Source organism: Manis javanica, chromosome 8 (assembly GCF_040802235.1).
Source record: "Manis javanica isolate MJ-LG chromosome 8, MJ_LKY, whole genome shotgun sequence".
Lineage (NCBI taxonomy): Eukaryota > Metazoa > Chordata > Mammalia > Pholidota > Manidae > Manis > Manis javanica.
The window spans coordinates 117,427,274-117,443,855 of record NC_133163.1 but is presented as its reverse complement, the minus strand read 5'-3'; the positions used below and the strand labels follow the sequence as shown (position 1 = coordinate 117,443,855).

The 16,582-nt window shown below is 39.1% G+C and overlaps 1 protein-coding gene and 1 long non-coding RNA gene across 10 annotated transcripts in view; one reads left to right on the top strand and one right to left on the bottom strand.

Annotated features, from left to right (window-relative positions):
• LOC118970876 (uncharacterized) overlaps positions 1–16,582 on the top strand; it is a 99,418-nt gene that overhangs the window by 17,263 nt on the left and 65,573 nt on the right. For 6 of the 7 annotated variants that reach the window (XR_012120765.1, XR_012120766.1, XR_012120763.1 and 3 more), the window contains exon 1: positions 15,445–15,585. The exons of the other annotated variant lie outside the window; for it this stretch is intronic. This is a non-coding gene — a long non-coding RNA (uncharacterized lncRNA). Of the gene's footprint in view, positions 1–15,444; positions 15,586–16,582 lie in introns of those variants that run through there. 7 annotated transcript variants of the gene reach the window in all.
• SPESP1 (sperm equatorial segment protein 1) lies at positions 647–15,759 on the bottom strand. Of its 3 annotated transcripts, none has more exons than XM_073212074.1 (2): positions 15,590–15,759; positions 647–1,786 (listed from the first exon to the last, which is right to left on the bottom strand). In XM_073212074.1, the coding sequence occupies exon 2, from the start codon at positions 1,773–1,775 to the stop codon at positions 873–875; it is 903 nt and encodes a 300-aa protein (XP_073068175.1). In that variant the 5' UTR covers positions 1,776–1,786; positions 15,590–15,759; the 3' UTR covers positions 647–872. The 3 variants fall into 3 exon arrangements, with proteins under 3 accessions (XP_073068175.1, XP_017535192.3, XP_036866115.2); XM_017679703.3 differs by having other exon boundaries at positions 15,461–15,599; XM_037010220.2 differs by lacking the exon at positions 15,590–15,759 and adding an exon at positions 15,132–15,259.

Sequence of the window (16,582 nt, the reverse complement as noted above, 5' to 3'; positions counted from 1 at the left end):
CAGAACTAGATCTTACTGTATCCCCAAAGCCTAGCATTTTGTCCTATACATAGTAAAGGGTTAATATCTTTATAAATGACTGGCTTGATGAATGAATAAATTATAATTTAAATATAATACTGGTAAAATCAGAATTACCTGCACCATACAGTACTACACAGTTTACCCGAATGGTGTTAGTAATACTCCCAAATAAAAGATTTGCAAAGCTTCAATGTATGTGCATGTAAACAAACAAAAAGAGGAAATAAGTGAGGATGACTTCATTACAAATCCAAGTTACAGTGCTTCAATGGTTAAGTACTACTAGGTTCCCCAAAGGTACTCAACAACACAGCAGCAGGGATGTATCTTTATATCTTTACGTCATCCACCTTTCAAAGGAGGCACACATATATCCAAAGTAGTTCTGATTTAAGCTCCACCTATGCTATTCAGACAGAAAACTCAGATTCTCTGAAACAATTGAAAACCACATATCCTCAAATTTTACATTAATATGCAACTATTTAAAATCAGTTACATAGATTGCAGTTTAACTCATAAAATGGATGAACTTAATATATCCAAGTAAAAGCAAAGATTAAAGATTTTAAAAATTAGATCTTCATAACTTTTAAAATAATTAATGAGAAAATCTACAAACTCTTGAACCAAACTTTTATTTTTAACGATTAGGCTTTTAGTGCATATGAACATTTTTCATAACACATAACATGTAAAGATGTTAGCACAATGAACTAGAATAGAAGATATATTTATACAGCTTTTGAATCTCTATTATGCTTATTTCTCCTCTGAAATAAATACACAGTTTGCTTCAACTTTGTCATGGTATATCAAAGATTTTTATATTATTTTTTAATAACTTCTTAATAAGGTTTTGAGTTTCTACTTGGTTTACACAATATTTTTTGCAATGTATTGAATACTACAGTAGCTTTTTCTTGCATCTTTGATGGAACATATTTTGTATCTAAATATTCAGATAATTTAGATCTAGAATTATATAGCATGTTAATAACAGTTTCCATGTCATCAATTTCACCACTGCTTCCTCCAAGTGGTAACATCTGGGATTTATACATTGTTTCTAATTTATGCACTGTGGCTGCTGCTAGAGCAAGCCTTCTCTTTAAGTGTTCTCTAGAGGCTTGAATGTCAGCCCTATATTCTGGCTTCAGGCTTTCAGCAAGAGGCAGCTGTTGTACCTGTGAATTAATATCTGAAAGTGTTTTCAAAATGTCCTCGTGGTCTTCATATTCGCCTGAGAGCTGAGGAACATCTGGTTCTAGGGAGGTGTCCCACTCAGTGCTTCTACCTGTAGGTAATTCAGTAACATGGGGCAATGACTTTGGTGCCTCAGTTTGTATTAAAGGTGGCTCTGGCTCTGGCTCTGGCTCTGACTCTGGCTCTGGCTCTTCTTTTTCAATATCAGGTTCTTTTGTATGTAAAACAACAGAAACATTGTAGGGTTTAATAGCCCAGAATGCTGTACTTTTAGTGTGTTTTTTACTCTTCATTCCCAGTGTGAAGTCTCTAGGAGGGAAAGTTGTCATTTCCTCATTGATAGGATTGATTAAAACATTATTCTCACTTGAAGTTTCTCCTTGTGTAGGTTTCTTCTTAACTTTTGATCCCCTCAGCCCTATAGAATAAACAGTAGTTGGAAACTTGGATTTTTTCTCATGACTTGTCTCCCTAGTGGGAACACTTAGTATTAGGTTCTGTAAAACTTGTACATAGTGATTCAAGTTTTGTTCTTCGTCAGGCATCAGAGTTATGCCTTGAGGAAAAAAAAAATCAAACAATAAGTAACATTTAACATTGTATATGACATTTGGCAGAACCTACTGACCTAAATTTACTCCATATGCTATCACTTAAAAACTGAGACAAATAGACCAAGATAATACAGCTCCTTTGACTCAGACAACTCACTTAAAGAAACAAAACTATTTTTTCATATTCTTATTAAAGCAGATGAGTAAGATTCGTGCAAAAGTTGCATACTAACACAATTTTCTATATCATTTTGCTTTTATTTTGTCACATAACTCATGATTCAATAGGCAACTTAATGAAACAAAGTTCTTGATTATGTCCTCCAACATAGTAGTATGCTAGAATAGGCTCACCAGAACTAATTATTAAATTTTTATGAATTTTTGTGAGCCAGATGTTAAAAATAGGTATCACTAAAAATTAAATTATCTGAATTTGCAATTAAATAAACAGTATTCAGAAAAAAGTAATAAATATTCAAAACTCATAATTTTCTTATTATTTTATTGACTATTTTCTATGTTCTTGAGGTTATTTACATCTAGTGTATCTATATGGTAGAAATGCTATATAATGGTGTGATACTGTATATCTCTACTTCCCTATTCAGTGATATCAAATAGGTATACAGCTTGAAATTGACTCTGGTGGGTGTATTTACACCATGTAAATGGGCAAATGCTATATCAGTTTACTTCTCTCCTAAAAGCCAGTTCTTAAATATTTACCAGTATACCACTGCCTTCAACCCAGCAATGATCTAACTACAGCCTGTAGGTCATAACCATCCAACTGTTTTGTAAATAAAGTGGAACCCAGTCAATCTTACCCATTTGTTTATGTGTTGTCTATGGCTGTTTTGGGATGTAACAGTAGTTAATTTTTGCAACAGAGACTAGTTGGCCTACAAAGATGAAAATACTTGCTATCTGGCCCTTTACAGAAAAAGCTTGCCAATTCCTGGTCTAAACCACCACATTTCACTCTTACAACAAAATGGCTGTTCTGTTTATACTGGTATTTTCACACCATCTGAGTGGTGAACACTCATTTCCAATGTGGAAAACATAAAAAATTATATAAGATATTCTAAAATTCTGTTCAACTCCCCTACTCTTAAGTCAGGAGTTTTAAATGCTGGAATTTTGTATTACATGTAATTTTTGATTTTGCCACTATCATGGATACAAATTGATTTACTTAAAGGAAATAAGCAACTTTTTACCAAATTCTAATGCCTAACTCCTACCAGAACCCTCCCTCTGCAGGCAAGATGAAATAAACTTTCTGTTCAGGAGGCACTTTTATTTAGCTCTTTGGCAAACACAAAATAGCAAAAAAAAAAAAATGTTTATATTTTTTGTTTTTTACATGTTTCTGTCGCTGGATGCTGATTTTTGGTCTCACAGCAAGAAAGCATTCAAGGAGGGATATAAACATGGATGAGCTTTGGAGGGGGCTCAAGATGGAGTGTGAGTAGGGTGATGGAAATCTCCTCTTAAAACCATATATATATTTTTGAAAATACAACAGACACAACTATTCCTAAAAGAGAGACCAGAAGACACAGTACAACAGTCAGGCTACATCTACATCTCTGAGAACTCAGCATCTCATGAAAAGGGTAAGATACAAGGCCGTGACCCGGCAGGACCTGAGCACTCCTCCTACCCAGCTCACCGGCAGGTGGAAAAGAATCAGAGTGGGGAGGGAGTGGAAGCACAGGACTGCTAAATAACCAGCCCTAGTGATCTGCACCAGGAGCACAGACACACATTGCAAGGTGTACTGGATATTAGAGAAACGGAAAAGTAAAATCCGAGACAGAGACTGCAAGTGGGTCCCCACAGCTGGCTCCCCTGGGACAAAAGAAAAGTGGGCACTTTTAAAAGTCTTTAAGGGACAAGGGCTCAACAGCTGGACAAAAATCGTCCTGGCACACTCAGCCCAGCAGGCTGGGAATCTTGAGGAACTTCAGGCCCCCTAACCTCCTGAGGGTAAAGCAGCCCCGAAGCCCCTCATGATGATAAACAGCCTGCCATTCATTCCCCCCAGCTGGCACTGCACGCAAACCGGCTGACCCGCCACAGCTGCGGAGCAGTCAGAGAACAGCCCCACCCACAGCAACCACACAGAGTCTCCTCCCAGTGTGCAGCTAACCAGGACAGACAGAGGAAGCCAGAGCAAGGTCCGGAAGGCATGAAGGGGTGCCATTCTCACAGGAGAATACACCCAGCGTGTCTGCCACCCCACGCAGTGTGTGCTAGGCTGTCCCAAGGGCCACCCCACCAATGGCAGCTCAGATTATCCCAGAGACTGTTCCCAGTGTGCAGGTAACCAGCACAGGCAGCGGAAGCTGGAGCAAGTTCCGGAAGGCACGAAGGGGCACCGTTCTCACAGGAGAACACACCCGGCATGGCTGCGACCACCCGCAGTGCACTAGGCTATCCCGAGGGCTGCCCCCCAACCATGGCAGCTCAGGAGATTATCCCAGAGACTGCTCGCGGTGTGCAGGTAGACGGCACAGGCAGCAGAGAAAGGCAAGGTGACCAACAAGCAGGAAGGGACTTTGTTCTCCCAGCTGACACACATGCCACCTGTCTGCGACCACTTCTATCACCATGAAAAGGCAGAAGAATCTGGTACAGTCAAAAATCACACAGACAACCCCAGAGAAAGGGACTGCTGAGACAGATATAACCAATCTTCCTGAAAAAGAATTCAAAATAAAAGTCATAACCATGCTGATGGACCTGCAGAGAAATATGCAAGAGCTAAGGGATGAAATCTGGAGGTAGATAACAGAAATGAAACAATCTCTGGAAGGGCTTAAGAGCAGACTGGAGGAGGTGCAAGAGACTGTGAATGGAATAGAAATCAGAGAACAGGAACACAGAGAAGCTGAGGCAGAGAGAGATAAAAGGATCTCTAGGAATGAAAGACTATTAAGAGAATGGTGTGACCAATCCAAATGGAACAATATTCACATAATAGGGGTACCAGAAGAAAAGAGAGAAAAAGGGATAGAGAGTGTCTTTGAAGAAATAATTGCTGAAAATTTGCCCAAGCGGGGTAAGGAAATAATCTCTTAGACCATGGAAGCCCACAGATCTCCCAACACAAGGGACCCAAGGAGGAGAACACCAAGACATATAATAATTTAAATGGCAAAGATCAAAGACAAAGACAGAGTATTAAAAGCAGCCAGAGAGAGAAAAAAGATCACCTACAAAGGAAAACCCATCAGGCTATCTTCAGACTTCTCAACAGAAACCTTAAAGGGCAGAAGAGAACAGCATGATATATTTAATGCAATGAAACAGAAGGGCCTTGAACCAAGAATACTGTATCCAGCATGATTATCATTTAAATTTGAAGGAGGGATTAAACAATTTCCAGACAAGCAAAAGTTGAGGGAATTTGCCTCCCACAAAACACCCCTACAGGATATTTTAAAGGGAATTCTCTAGATGGAAGCACACCTAATGCTAAATAGATGTCAACAGAGAAAATAAAACCACACCAAAGAAAGCAGAAAAACCAAATACTAACTAAAGGCAAAAAATAAAATCAACTATCCACAAAAGCAGTCAAAGGAAACACAAAAGAGTAGAGAATAAAACACCTAACATATAAAGAATGGAGGAGGAAGAATAAGAAGGGAGAGTAAGAATCATCAGACTGTGTCTACAACAGCTTAATAAGAGAGTGAAGTTAGACGGTTAGATACTAAAGAAGCTCCCCTTGAACCTTTTGTAACCACGAATCCAAAGCCTGCAATGGCAATAAGTACATATCTATCAATAATAACCCTAAATGTAAATGGACTGAATGCACCAATCAAAAGACACAGAGTCAGAATGGATAAAAAAGCAAGACCCATCTATATGCTGCTTACAAGAGACTCACCTCAAAGCCAAAGATATACACAGACTAAAAGTGAAGGGATGGAAAAAGATATTTCATGCAAACAATAGGACAAAGAAAGTAACAAGAGATAAAGAAGCACATTACATAATGATAAAGGGGGCAGCCCAACAGAGGATATAACCATTATATATGCACCTAACACAGGAGCACCTACATATGTGAAACAAATACTAACAGAATTAAAGGAGGAAATAGAATGCAATGCATTCATTTTGGGAGACTTCAACACACCACTGACTTCAAAGGAAAGATCAACCAGACAGAAAATTAGTAAGGACACAGAGGCACTGAACAACACACTAGAACAGATGGACCTAACAGACATCTACAGAACTCTACACCCAAAAACAGCAGGATACACATTCTTCTCAAGTGCACATGGAACATTTTCCAGAATAGACCCCATACAAGGCAACAAAAAGAACCTCAGTAAATTCAAAAAGATTGAAATTCTACCAACCAACTTCTCAGATCATAAAGGTATAAAACTAGATATAAATTGTACAAAGAAAACAAAAAGTCTCACAAACACATGGAGGTTTAACAACATGCTCCTAAATAATCAATGGATCAATGACCAAATTAAAACAGAGATCAAGCAATATATGGAGACAAATGACAACAACAGCACAAAGCCCCAACTTCTGTGGGATGCAGCAAAGGCAGTTCTAAGAGGAAAGTACACAGCAATCCAGGCCTAATTAAAGAAGGAAGAACAATCCCAAATGAATAGTCTAAAGTCACAATTATTGAAACTGGAAAAAGAAGAACAAATGAGGCCGAAAGTCAGCAGAAGGAGGGACATAACAAAGATCAGAGAAGAAATTAATAAAAGTGAGAATAAAATAATAGAAAAAAATCAATGAAACCAAGAGCTGGTTCTTTGAGAAAATAAACAAAATAAACCCCTAGCCAGACTTATTAAGAGAAAAAGAGAATCTACACACAAACAGAATCAGAAACAAGAAAGGAAAAATCACGATGGACACTGCAGAAATACGAAGAATTATTAGAGAATACTATGAAATCTATATGCTAACAAGCTGGAAAACCTAAGAAATGGACAACTTCCTAGAAAAAATACAACATTTCAAAACTGCCAAAGGAAGAAACAGAAAATCTACACAGACCAATTACTAGCAACGAAATTGAATTGGTAATCAAAAAACTACCCCAAAACAAACCCCCCGGGCAGATGGATTTACTGCTGAATTTTGTCAGACATATAGAGAAGACATGACACCCATTCTCCTTAAAGTTTTCCAAAAAATAGAAGAGGAGGGAATACTTCCAAACTCATTCTATGAAGCCAGCATCACTCTAATGCCAAAACCAGGCAAAGACACCACAAAAAAAGAAAATTACAGACCAATATCCCTGATGAACATAAATGCAAAAATATTCAACAAAATATTAGCAAACTGAATTCAAAAATACATCAAAAGGATCAATCATTCACCATGATCAAGTGGGATTCACCTCAGGGTGCAAGGATGGTACAACATTCGAAAATCCATCATCATCATCCACCACATCAACAAAAAGAAGGACAAAAACCACATGATCATTTCCATAGATGCTGAAAAGCATTCAACATCCATTCATGATAAAAACTCCCAACAAAATGGGTATAGAAGGCAAGTACCTCTACATAATAAAGGCCATATATGACAAACCCACAGCCAACATCATACTTAACAGCAAGAAGCTGAAAGCTTTTCACCTAAGCTTGGGAACAAGACAAGGATGCCCACTCTCCCCACTGTTATTCAACATAGCACTGGAGGTCCTAGCCATGGCAATCAGACAAAACAAATAAATACAAGGAATCCAGATTGGTAAAGAAGAAGTCAAACTGTCACTATTTGCAGATGACATGATATTATACATAAAAAACCCTAAAGACTACACTCCAAAACTACTAGAACTAATATCGGAATTCAGCAAAGTTGCAGGATACAAAATTAATACACAGAAATCGGTGCCTTTCCTATACACTAACAATGAACTAATAGAAAGAGAAATCAGGAAAACAATTCCATTCACAATTGCATCAAAAAGAACAAAATACCTAAGAATAAACCTAACCAAGGAAGTGAAAGACCTATACCCTGAAAACTGCAAGACACTCTTAAGAGAAATTAAAGAGGACACTAACAGATGGAAACACATCCCATGCTCTTGGCTAGGAAGAATTAATATTGTCAAAATGGCCGTCCTGCCTAAAGCAATCTACAGATTCAATGCAATCCCTATCAAAATATCAACAGCATTCTTCAACAAACTGGAACAAATAGTTTTAAAATTCATATGGAACCACAAAAGACCCCGAAAAGCCAAAGCAATCCTGAGAAGGAAGAATAAAGCAGGGGGGATCTCGCTTCCCAACTTCAAGCTCTACCAGTAATCAATACAATTTGGTACTGGCACAAGAACAGACCCACAGACCAGTGGAACACAATAGAGAGTACAGATATTAACCCAGATATATATGGTCAATTAATATACAATAAAGGAGCCATGGATATACAATGGGGAAATGACAGCCTCTTCAACAGCTGGTGTTGACAAAACTGAACAGTTACATGTAAGAGAATGAAACTGGATCACTGTCTAACTCCATACACAAAAGTAAATTCAAAATGGATCAAAGACCTGAATGTAAGGCATGAAACCATAAAACTCTTAGAAAAAAATATAGGCAAAAATCTCTTGAATGTAAAGATGAACAACTTCTTCATGAACTTATCTCCCCGGGCAAGGGAAACAAAAGCAAAAATGAACAAGTGGGACTATATCAAGCTGAAAAGCTTCTGTACAGCAAAGGACACCACCAGTAGAACAAAAAGCATCCTACAGTATGGGAGAATATATTCATAAATGACATATCCGATAAAGGGTTGACATCCAAAATATATAAAGAGCTCTTGCACCTCAACAAACAAAAAGCAAGTAATCCAATTAAAATATGGGCACAGGATGTGTACAGACACTTCTCCAAAGAAGAAATTCAGATGGCCAACAGACACATGAAAACATGCTCCACATCACTAATCATCAGAGAAATGCAAATTAAAACTACAGTGAAATACCAGCTCACACCAGTAATTATGGCCACCATCCAAAAGACAAACAACAAATTTGGTGCAGATGTGGAGTTAAGGGGACCCTCCTACACTGCTGGTGGGAATGTAAATTAGTTCAACCATTGTGGAAAGCAGTATGGAGGTTCTCAAAAAACTCAAAATAGAAATACCATTTGACCCAGGAATTCCACTCCTAGGAATTTACCCTAAGAATTCAGCAGCCCAGCCTGAAAAAGACATATGACCCCTATGTTTATCATAGCACTATTTACTATAGCCAAGAAATGGAAGCAACCTAAGTGTCCATCAGTAGATGAATGGATAAAGTAGATGTGGTACATATACACAATGGAATATTATTCAACCATAAGAGGAAAACAAATCCTACCATTTGCAACAACATGAATGGAGCTAGAGGGTATTACGCTCAGTGAAATAAGCCAGGCAGAGAGAGACAAATATCAGATGATTTCACTCATCTGTGGAGTATAAGAACAAAGACAAAAATGGAAGGAACAAAACAGCAGCAGACTCACAGAACCCAAGAATGGACTAACAGTTACCGAAGGGAAAGGGCCTGGGGAGGATGGGTGAAAATGGAGGTACAAGGGGGGGAAAGGGGCATTACGATTAGCACACATAATGTAGGGGTGGGGGGCACAGGGAAGGCTGTACAACGCAGAGAAGACAAATAGTGATTCTATAGCATCTTACCATGCTGATAGACAGTAACTATAATGGGATATGTAGGGGGGACTTGATGATCAGGGGAGTCTAGTAACCATAATGTTGCTCATGTAGTTATATTTAATGATACCAAAAAAAAAAAAAAGAAAAGTGGATGAGCTTTAGGAGTTTGTTTGGAAAATGTGAGTTTAAAGAAAAGTGAAAGTACATGCTTGAGAGTTTCGTGCAAGCAGAGAGCGAGTTGCCCCAAGGATACAATCTGCAACTCTTTTATATAAATTGAAATGAATATTTAATACGTGGGAAGAGATTTCACAGGGAACAGGTGGAATCTTAGAGTTCAGGCTTCCTCCATCCTCCCTCCAGGCACGAGAGTTTTGGGCTATATTTGGTTCTCAGTGGAACTATTAGGGCAGTTGTTCCCCACAAGGGGGGTCAAAACTGTAATGCTAATATCATGGCAGTGAGGGTATAAACAACTTTGGGGTGAAGCTTGTGTCAGCTTCTCCATATTGGAACCAGTTGGTTTTGGCCAGTTGTTATCTACATTCTGCACATTCCTCATAAGCTATTCTAGTCCCCATTTCTCCTCCCTGCTCATATCTGGCTATCTACCCACTCTAACAGTCCTAGCTTATAATATTATCATTTTCTTTTTTATGTTCAAATAGTCATAACTTAGTCAGCTGGAGCCACTACTGTAAAGCATCTTCTGTGCCCTTTTGAGGGAACCTCTGCATTTTTAAAGCCTCCCTGCTTGCTCTCTGGCAGTCACTGCTGTCTGCCTCCCTCCCATCTCCTACCCAACTCCCGTCCTTACCCTCCAGTCTGTACTTTATCTCCCTAAATATGAAAATCAGGTATCTTTTCAATGAATCCTAGTTTTTTTTTAATGGAAAACAATATTAAAGACAAAAATCTAAGGGCTAGAGATGCATAACAAGACTGGCATTGTGGAGTGACACTGTTCTCAGGCCATTTTAGTTAACAGAACTAGAAAATATATATGTAAAGACATGAATTTTTACTAATCTTTTCCAACTGAGTTTTAACCTCAATTTAAGACATACCTACATTACTTTTTAAACCCCTCATTTAAATTATAATTGCATTCCTTTTTGTAATATGGTAAGCCATACAACCATTACTTTAGCTGGAAATCTTGATTAAAACTGGCATAATTATTGGTTCTGTCAATAACAAGTTATTAATATTCAAAGAGTATAGAAGTATTGACTGAATAACAAAGTTGAACATTACAACTGCCTTTGTATAATTTGACTACATTCCACTCCAACTAATGAATAGCCAAATTACCTTGTTTGGGGCTAGTTGTAATTTTTAAAGCAGTTTTGTTGTTAAATACATAGTTGTCTGATGTATTCTATATTCTAATACTTCAACTTTAATTTGAGATTGTTGTGTTTTAACTGACAATTCTTACTTGGCAGAGTATTACAATACTAGGGTTGAAGGAAAGCCTGTTCCTTATTAGTACATTTTATGAGATGGATGAAAATATAAGCAGGTTTAAGACATTCAAGAATTTTATTTGGTTGACCTAATGATTCATATGACTACATGAATAACCTTTCTACACATATAACTTCTTTCTGGATAAACCTACTTTTGTAAATATAAGAAATTTAAGTGACAGAGGAAAAGGAAAAGAAATACACAAGAATGTTTGATATCTTGATCTAGGTGATGGTTACATGAATGTATGCACATGTCAAAATCCACTAAACTGTACACTACAATTTGTGCATTTTATTGTATATACCTCAATAAAAAAATTTTTTAAATAAAAGAAATTTAGAAAATTCCAGTCACTTAAATTTCTCTGCATGATTTTAAATATTTGCATACATTAAAATATCACATTTGTAAACTTATCTTGGCTAGTATTGTTTTATTACTTGGGTTGTTGGGCTGGATGCCCTACTTAGGTAATCTTGTTTACTTGTAAAACAGTCTTTTCCATAAACCCCAAATAAAATGTTTCAAAACAATATATCTGGACTTCCATTTCCAAAGAGATAGAGAACATTTACCTTTTCCCTCTTCATCCTACAAAGCACAGTTAAAAACTTTGGACATTATATACAAAACAAGCACGAGAAGACTCTGAAAGGTGGAGGGAAGAAGGCAGACCAACCAGGGACTCAAAGACCCGAGGAATGACACAGCGGTGAGTTCTGGCATTTTCTTTCTGCTGCATATACTGTAGACTGGGGGCTGGAGGAGCTGGCAACCCCACAGTACCAATGGACACAGACAAAAATAGGCTCCAAGAAAAGAATGCTCCCTTTCAAAGCCAAAGAACAAGGAAAGGGGTAGCCTAGCAAGACAGAAAACGTTTATACAATAAATGCTCTACAGCCAAACACCACAGAAAACACTGCAGCCCTACTACCAGCCAGCAAAGGCTGAGTGGAGAATCCAGACTTCTACCCTCTTCAGGATGCACTGAGGTGCTCCAGATCCTTTTCCCTCACCCACAGAAGTGCTGCTACCAGGTATGAATTAACACCTTCCCTCCCAGTACAGAAGGATTGAGTGAGGAGCTGGGACTTTTATCTCCACTGTGTGGTAACAATGCAACGTTCCTCTTCCACTGCTGATGTGCTATTAGAGACCAAGTTAAATCTATAGTGGAGGGTTTAATGAAGATCCAAGGTCTTATGATGTAATGCCCATAATGTCCAAGTTTTAATCAAAAGTCAATGGTCACAAGAAGAACCAGGAAAACCTCTATTTGAATGAGAAAAAAGTCAAGAGATGCAAACACTGAGATGGCACAGATTGTAGAATAATCTGACAGACATTAAAAAGTAGCCATCATAAAAATGCTTCAATAAGCAATAGATATACTTAAAACAAATAAAAAAAAAGAAAGTTTCAGCAAATAAACAGAAAATCCCAGCAAATAAATAGAGCACATAAAGAAGAACCAAAGTAAAATTTTTAAATTGAAAAACACATTAATTGAAATGAAAAAATTAAATGCATAGACTCAACAACAGAATGGAGGAAACAGAAGAGTAAGTGAACTGGAAGACAGAACAGCAATTATGCAACCTGAACAACAGAGAGAAAATGGACTGGAAAAAATTAACAGAGTCTCAGGGACTTGTGAGACTATGATGAAAAGATCTCATATTCACATTTGAGTCTTGGAAGAAGAGAATAAAGGGTGGGTCTGAAAAAGTATTTAAAGACATAATAATGTCTGAAAAGTTCCCAAATTTGGCAAAAGAAACGAACTTACAGATTCAAGCTGAGTGACCTCAAACAAAATAAACCCAAAGAAACCCATACATATTATGGTCAAAGTTCTGAAAACTAAAGACAAAGAAAAAAAAGTCCTGAAGGAAGCAAGAGAAAACCAACACCTTTTCTTTAGGCGAAAAACAATTTGAATGACACTTCAAATTACCACGAAAAACCATGGAGGTTATAAGGAAATGGCATAATATTTTTCAAATATTCGGGGGAAAAAAAGAGGGTGATGAAACTGCCAAACCAGAATTCTCTACCAAGGGAAAATATCCTTCAGGTATTTTCAGGATAATCATGACTTCTCAGATGAAGGAAAAGTAAGAGGACTTGTCAGAAGACCTACCCTAAAAGAATAGCTAAGAGAAGTTCACTAAACAGAAAGGTGAAATAAGGAATCCTGGAGCATTGGGAAGGAAGAAATGATAACAGAAAGAGCAAAAATATGGGTAAATGCAATAGGCTTTTCCTTCTTGAGCTTTCCAAATTAACAGTTGAAGCAAAAAGCAAAAATTATAATTTTTCATGTGGTTCTCAATGTTCAAAACAATTATACTGTGAATGGGAGAGGGTAAGAGGATGGAGGTAAGGTTTCTATACTCAAACTGGTAAAATGTTGATAACAATAGATTGTGGTAAGTTATGTATGCATAATGTAACACTAAAGCTGTACAAAGAGACACTCAAAATACTGTAATTCAAGATTGCATTTTTAGTAAGACTGTATTTCTCAATATGAGTGCTACCTGATCATGTGCTTAAAAAACAATTTATGTTTTAAAAACTAAAGCTTTGAACCCCATTAATATTATTAATTTAAACTTGTGGTTTGCTACAAGAATAAATACCTGGTAAATTAGAGGTAGTAGCAAAATATTCCATATAATTGGGGACATTAAGACAAAAAAGTTAAAGTTCAATGGAATCCATCTGGTCATTGTGCTTTAAGAACTCACTTGTTTTTACTTGGCCCTTGGCCTGCAACTTCGATAAAATGGCAACTGGTGATTGTATCCATAATGTAATTAAGAATCATGGATGCTCATTTTTTAAAAGATTCAAATATAACTAGGATTTTCATTGCCACAGGAATGAAAAATAGAATGGCTTTATCGATAAAGAACCTATATCTATAAAACTTAACATACCCAAGCATTGAATCGTTTATAGGTGGACCAGAGGCTGGCTGAATGTCCTTAACTTTGGAGAACAAATTGCTTCTCTTTCCATCCAGGTTATGAGGTGGGCTCACAAAGAATAGACTTCCCTTACTCTACAGAAATTAGATGTTGCAAGTAAGAATTAATACCTGAAAGCTGTCTTCATGTAAGAACTCCCAGCTAAAACACCAAAATCTTCCAATTAAAATAAACTTAAATAATCAAGCTGAAGTACTTCCAACTCAAAGTTGTAATAACTTGTGCTTAGTTGGGTGTACTCAAAGAATACATATCTTGTTACTCACCAGTTTTCCTATAATTTGTTAATTTAAATTTTAATTCTTGCTGACAGGTGGAACAAAGAAGTAATTGTGTTCGTATTAATTGTTACAGTTGAAGAAATGTAACTTAGGGTTGGGGATAAGGGAGAGATAGGGAGAGAGCCTGGTAAAGATGCAAGCTTTCAGCTGTGACAAATAAGGCCTGAGGATCTAATGTGTAACATAACTATAGTTGATAATACACACAAAAAGGTAAATATGTGAGGTGACTGTGCTAATTAACTCAATGGTGGGAATCCTTTCACAATGTGTATATATATATATACATATATAAAATCATCACATTGTACACAGTCATATCTGGAATATCAGATATCAGACACTCGGATACCTCAAGGTGTCCACATGATGTTAATCATAGTAATTTTGGTGCGCCTGAATTTGACCTTATTAGTTTTCAGCTATTGGAGAGAGACAAGTCCAAAGTTATACTCCCACTCAGCTAGGGTTCTGGATCCTGCTTAGGCGGGGATGCTCTGTGGGCATGCACAGATCAGTGAGTGTCCCAGCCAGCCACCCACAAACCACATGCTCTCTGTGCTATGCCCTCCAAGGGCAAACTTTTTCCCTAAAGGGCCAGACGATAACTATTTCGGGCTTTGCAGGCCATACTGTGTCTGTGTCCACCACCTAACTGCTGCTATAAGGGGGGGAAACAGCCATTGCCAATACATAAAGGAATGGGCGTGGCTGTGTTCCAGTAAAATTTAATTTATGAAAAGAAAATTGGAATTTCATACTTATTCACATTTCACCAAAGATTACACTTCATATTCACATTTAAAATTGTAAAAACTATTTTTAGCCAGCCAGCCATACAGACACAGACCGTCTTGGCCGGCTGGCCCCAGCTTGCTACCCACTGTTGCATCACACAGGCAGCGCCCCGGGTGAAAGGCGACGCCGCGCACGCAGGGACCGTCTCCGCCAGGGTGCGCAGCTCAATCCCGCGAGCCCGGGGGGCCTCGCCTGGCGCCTCCGGCCACGTTTGGGACCCACAGCCTGGATGCCGGGCTCGCGCACGCAGGTCCGCGCGGACGAGGTCGCGAGGCCAGGAGCACACCTCCGCAGGAGGCCAGAGTAGTGCAGGAACAGGGAGGGCAGTAGCAACTGGGAAGGGGAAGAGCCGGGACCCGGGAGGGTCCCCCAGTGGAATCCCCTGGGTCGCTGCCGCCTCGGGCCGGCCACTCACTGGGATACGCCGGCGCCGACGAAGGCCATAGTAACAGTGCAACTAGAAGGACTACGGACTTCATAGGCAACATCCGCAGCACTCCGCCATGCGACGGGAACGTCCCGGCACCACCACCACGCCAGGTACCTCAGGCCGAATGGGCAGGGTGTCGACGGTTACCGTCGAACCTTACGGCGCGGGGAATCTGGCAACGGTTGTCCGCAGCGCGCAGGCGCGGGGGGGTAGGGACGGGGAAGGCGAGTGACCGAGGCCCGCCCCCTTCTGGGCCCGCGGCAGTGCGCTTGCTCGCTCGGCGCTCGGCGTTCTGAGCCCGGCGCGGGCCTCGGAATGTGTAGCCACAGCAACGGTTGCTGAGGCTGTGGGGCGCTGGGGTGGCGGGGTTCGGCCCGTCCAGGGAAGCTGGACTTATAGACATGCCTGAAACAGGGTCCTTGCGCGGAGGAAACTGATGATGGAGGAGACAGACAAAAAACCTAGCAGTTACAACAGCGTGGAAGTTCTGTAGTGAGTGGAGCACAGATGAGTTCCCCGATCCAACGGGCGGGGAGGATGTTCCGTGGATGGAAGAAAGCTTAGAACTCAGAAGAACTGAAAATAGTTGTCTAATGCAAAGTGGGGGAAGGCAGTTGTTGGACCAGAGGTAGAATCATTAAAGCTTTAGTCATTAAGGGGCTTTAGATTTGTTTTGTTTTCAAAAAATTTTTTTTAAGACAAACTATAGCAATGGAGAATGGATCTGTGGTTGTCTGGGGTTACGGATGGGGAGAGCTTGACTATAAAAATAATAGAGGAATAATAGAGGAGTGTTTATAAAAATAGGGAGTGTTTTGTGGTAATGGAGAGTTGTGGCCTCAAAATCTATCCATGTGTTCAAACTCATATAGGGCTGTACACCACAGAGTCAGTTTTACTTTTTTAAAGTCCATGTCCACCTATATCTCTTCCTCAGGAAGCAAGGGGGTTGAATTTTATTCTGAGGCAATGAGGAGAAACTACAAGATTCTGGGCTGGGAAAGGTGTAATTAAATTCACATTTCAGAAAGCTTGCTCTCTCTGCCGTGTCAAGAATGGGTTGAAGGAAAAGAAGCAAGACCAGAGGCAGCAAGCCAAGTTGGCACT

Bases quoted from the DNA above. Each gene is read 5' to 3' on its own strand.
- SPESP1 (XM_017679703.3), bottom strand. From the start codon at position 15,533: ATGTTGCCTATGAAGTCCGTAGTCCTTCTAGTTGCACTGTTACTATGG. The intron at 1,787-15,460 runs GTGAGTGGCCGG...TTTTTCCTCAAG, and splicing joins GTCGGCGCCGGCGTATCCCA to GCATAACTCTGATGCCTGAC.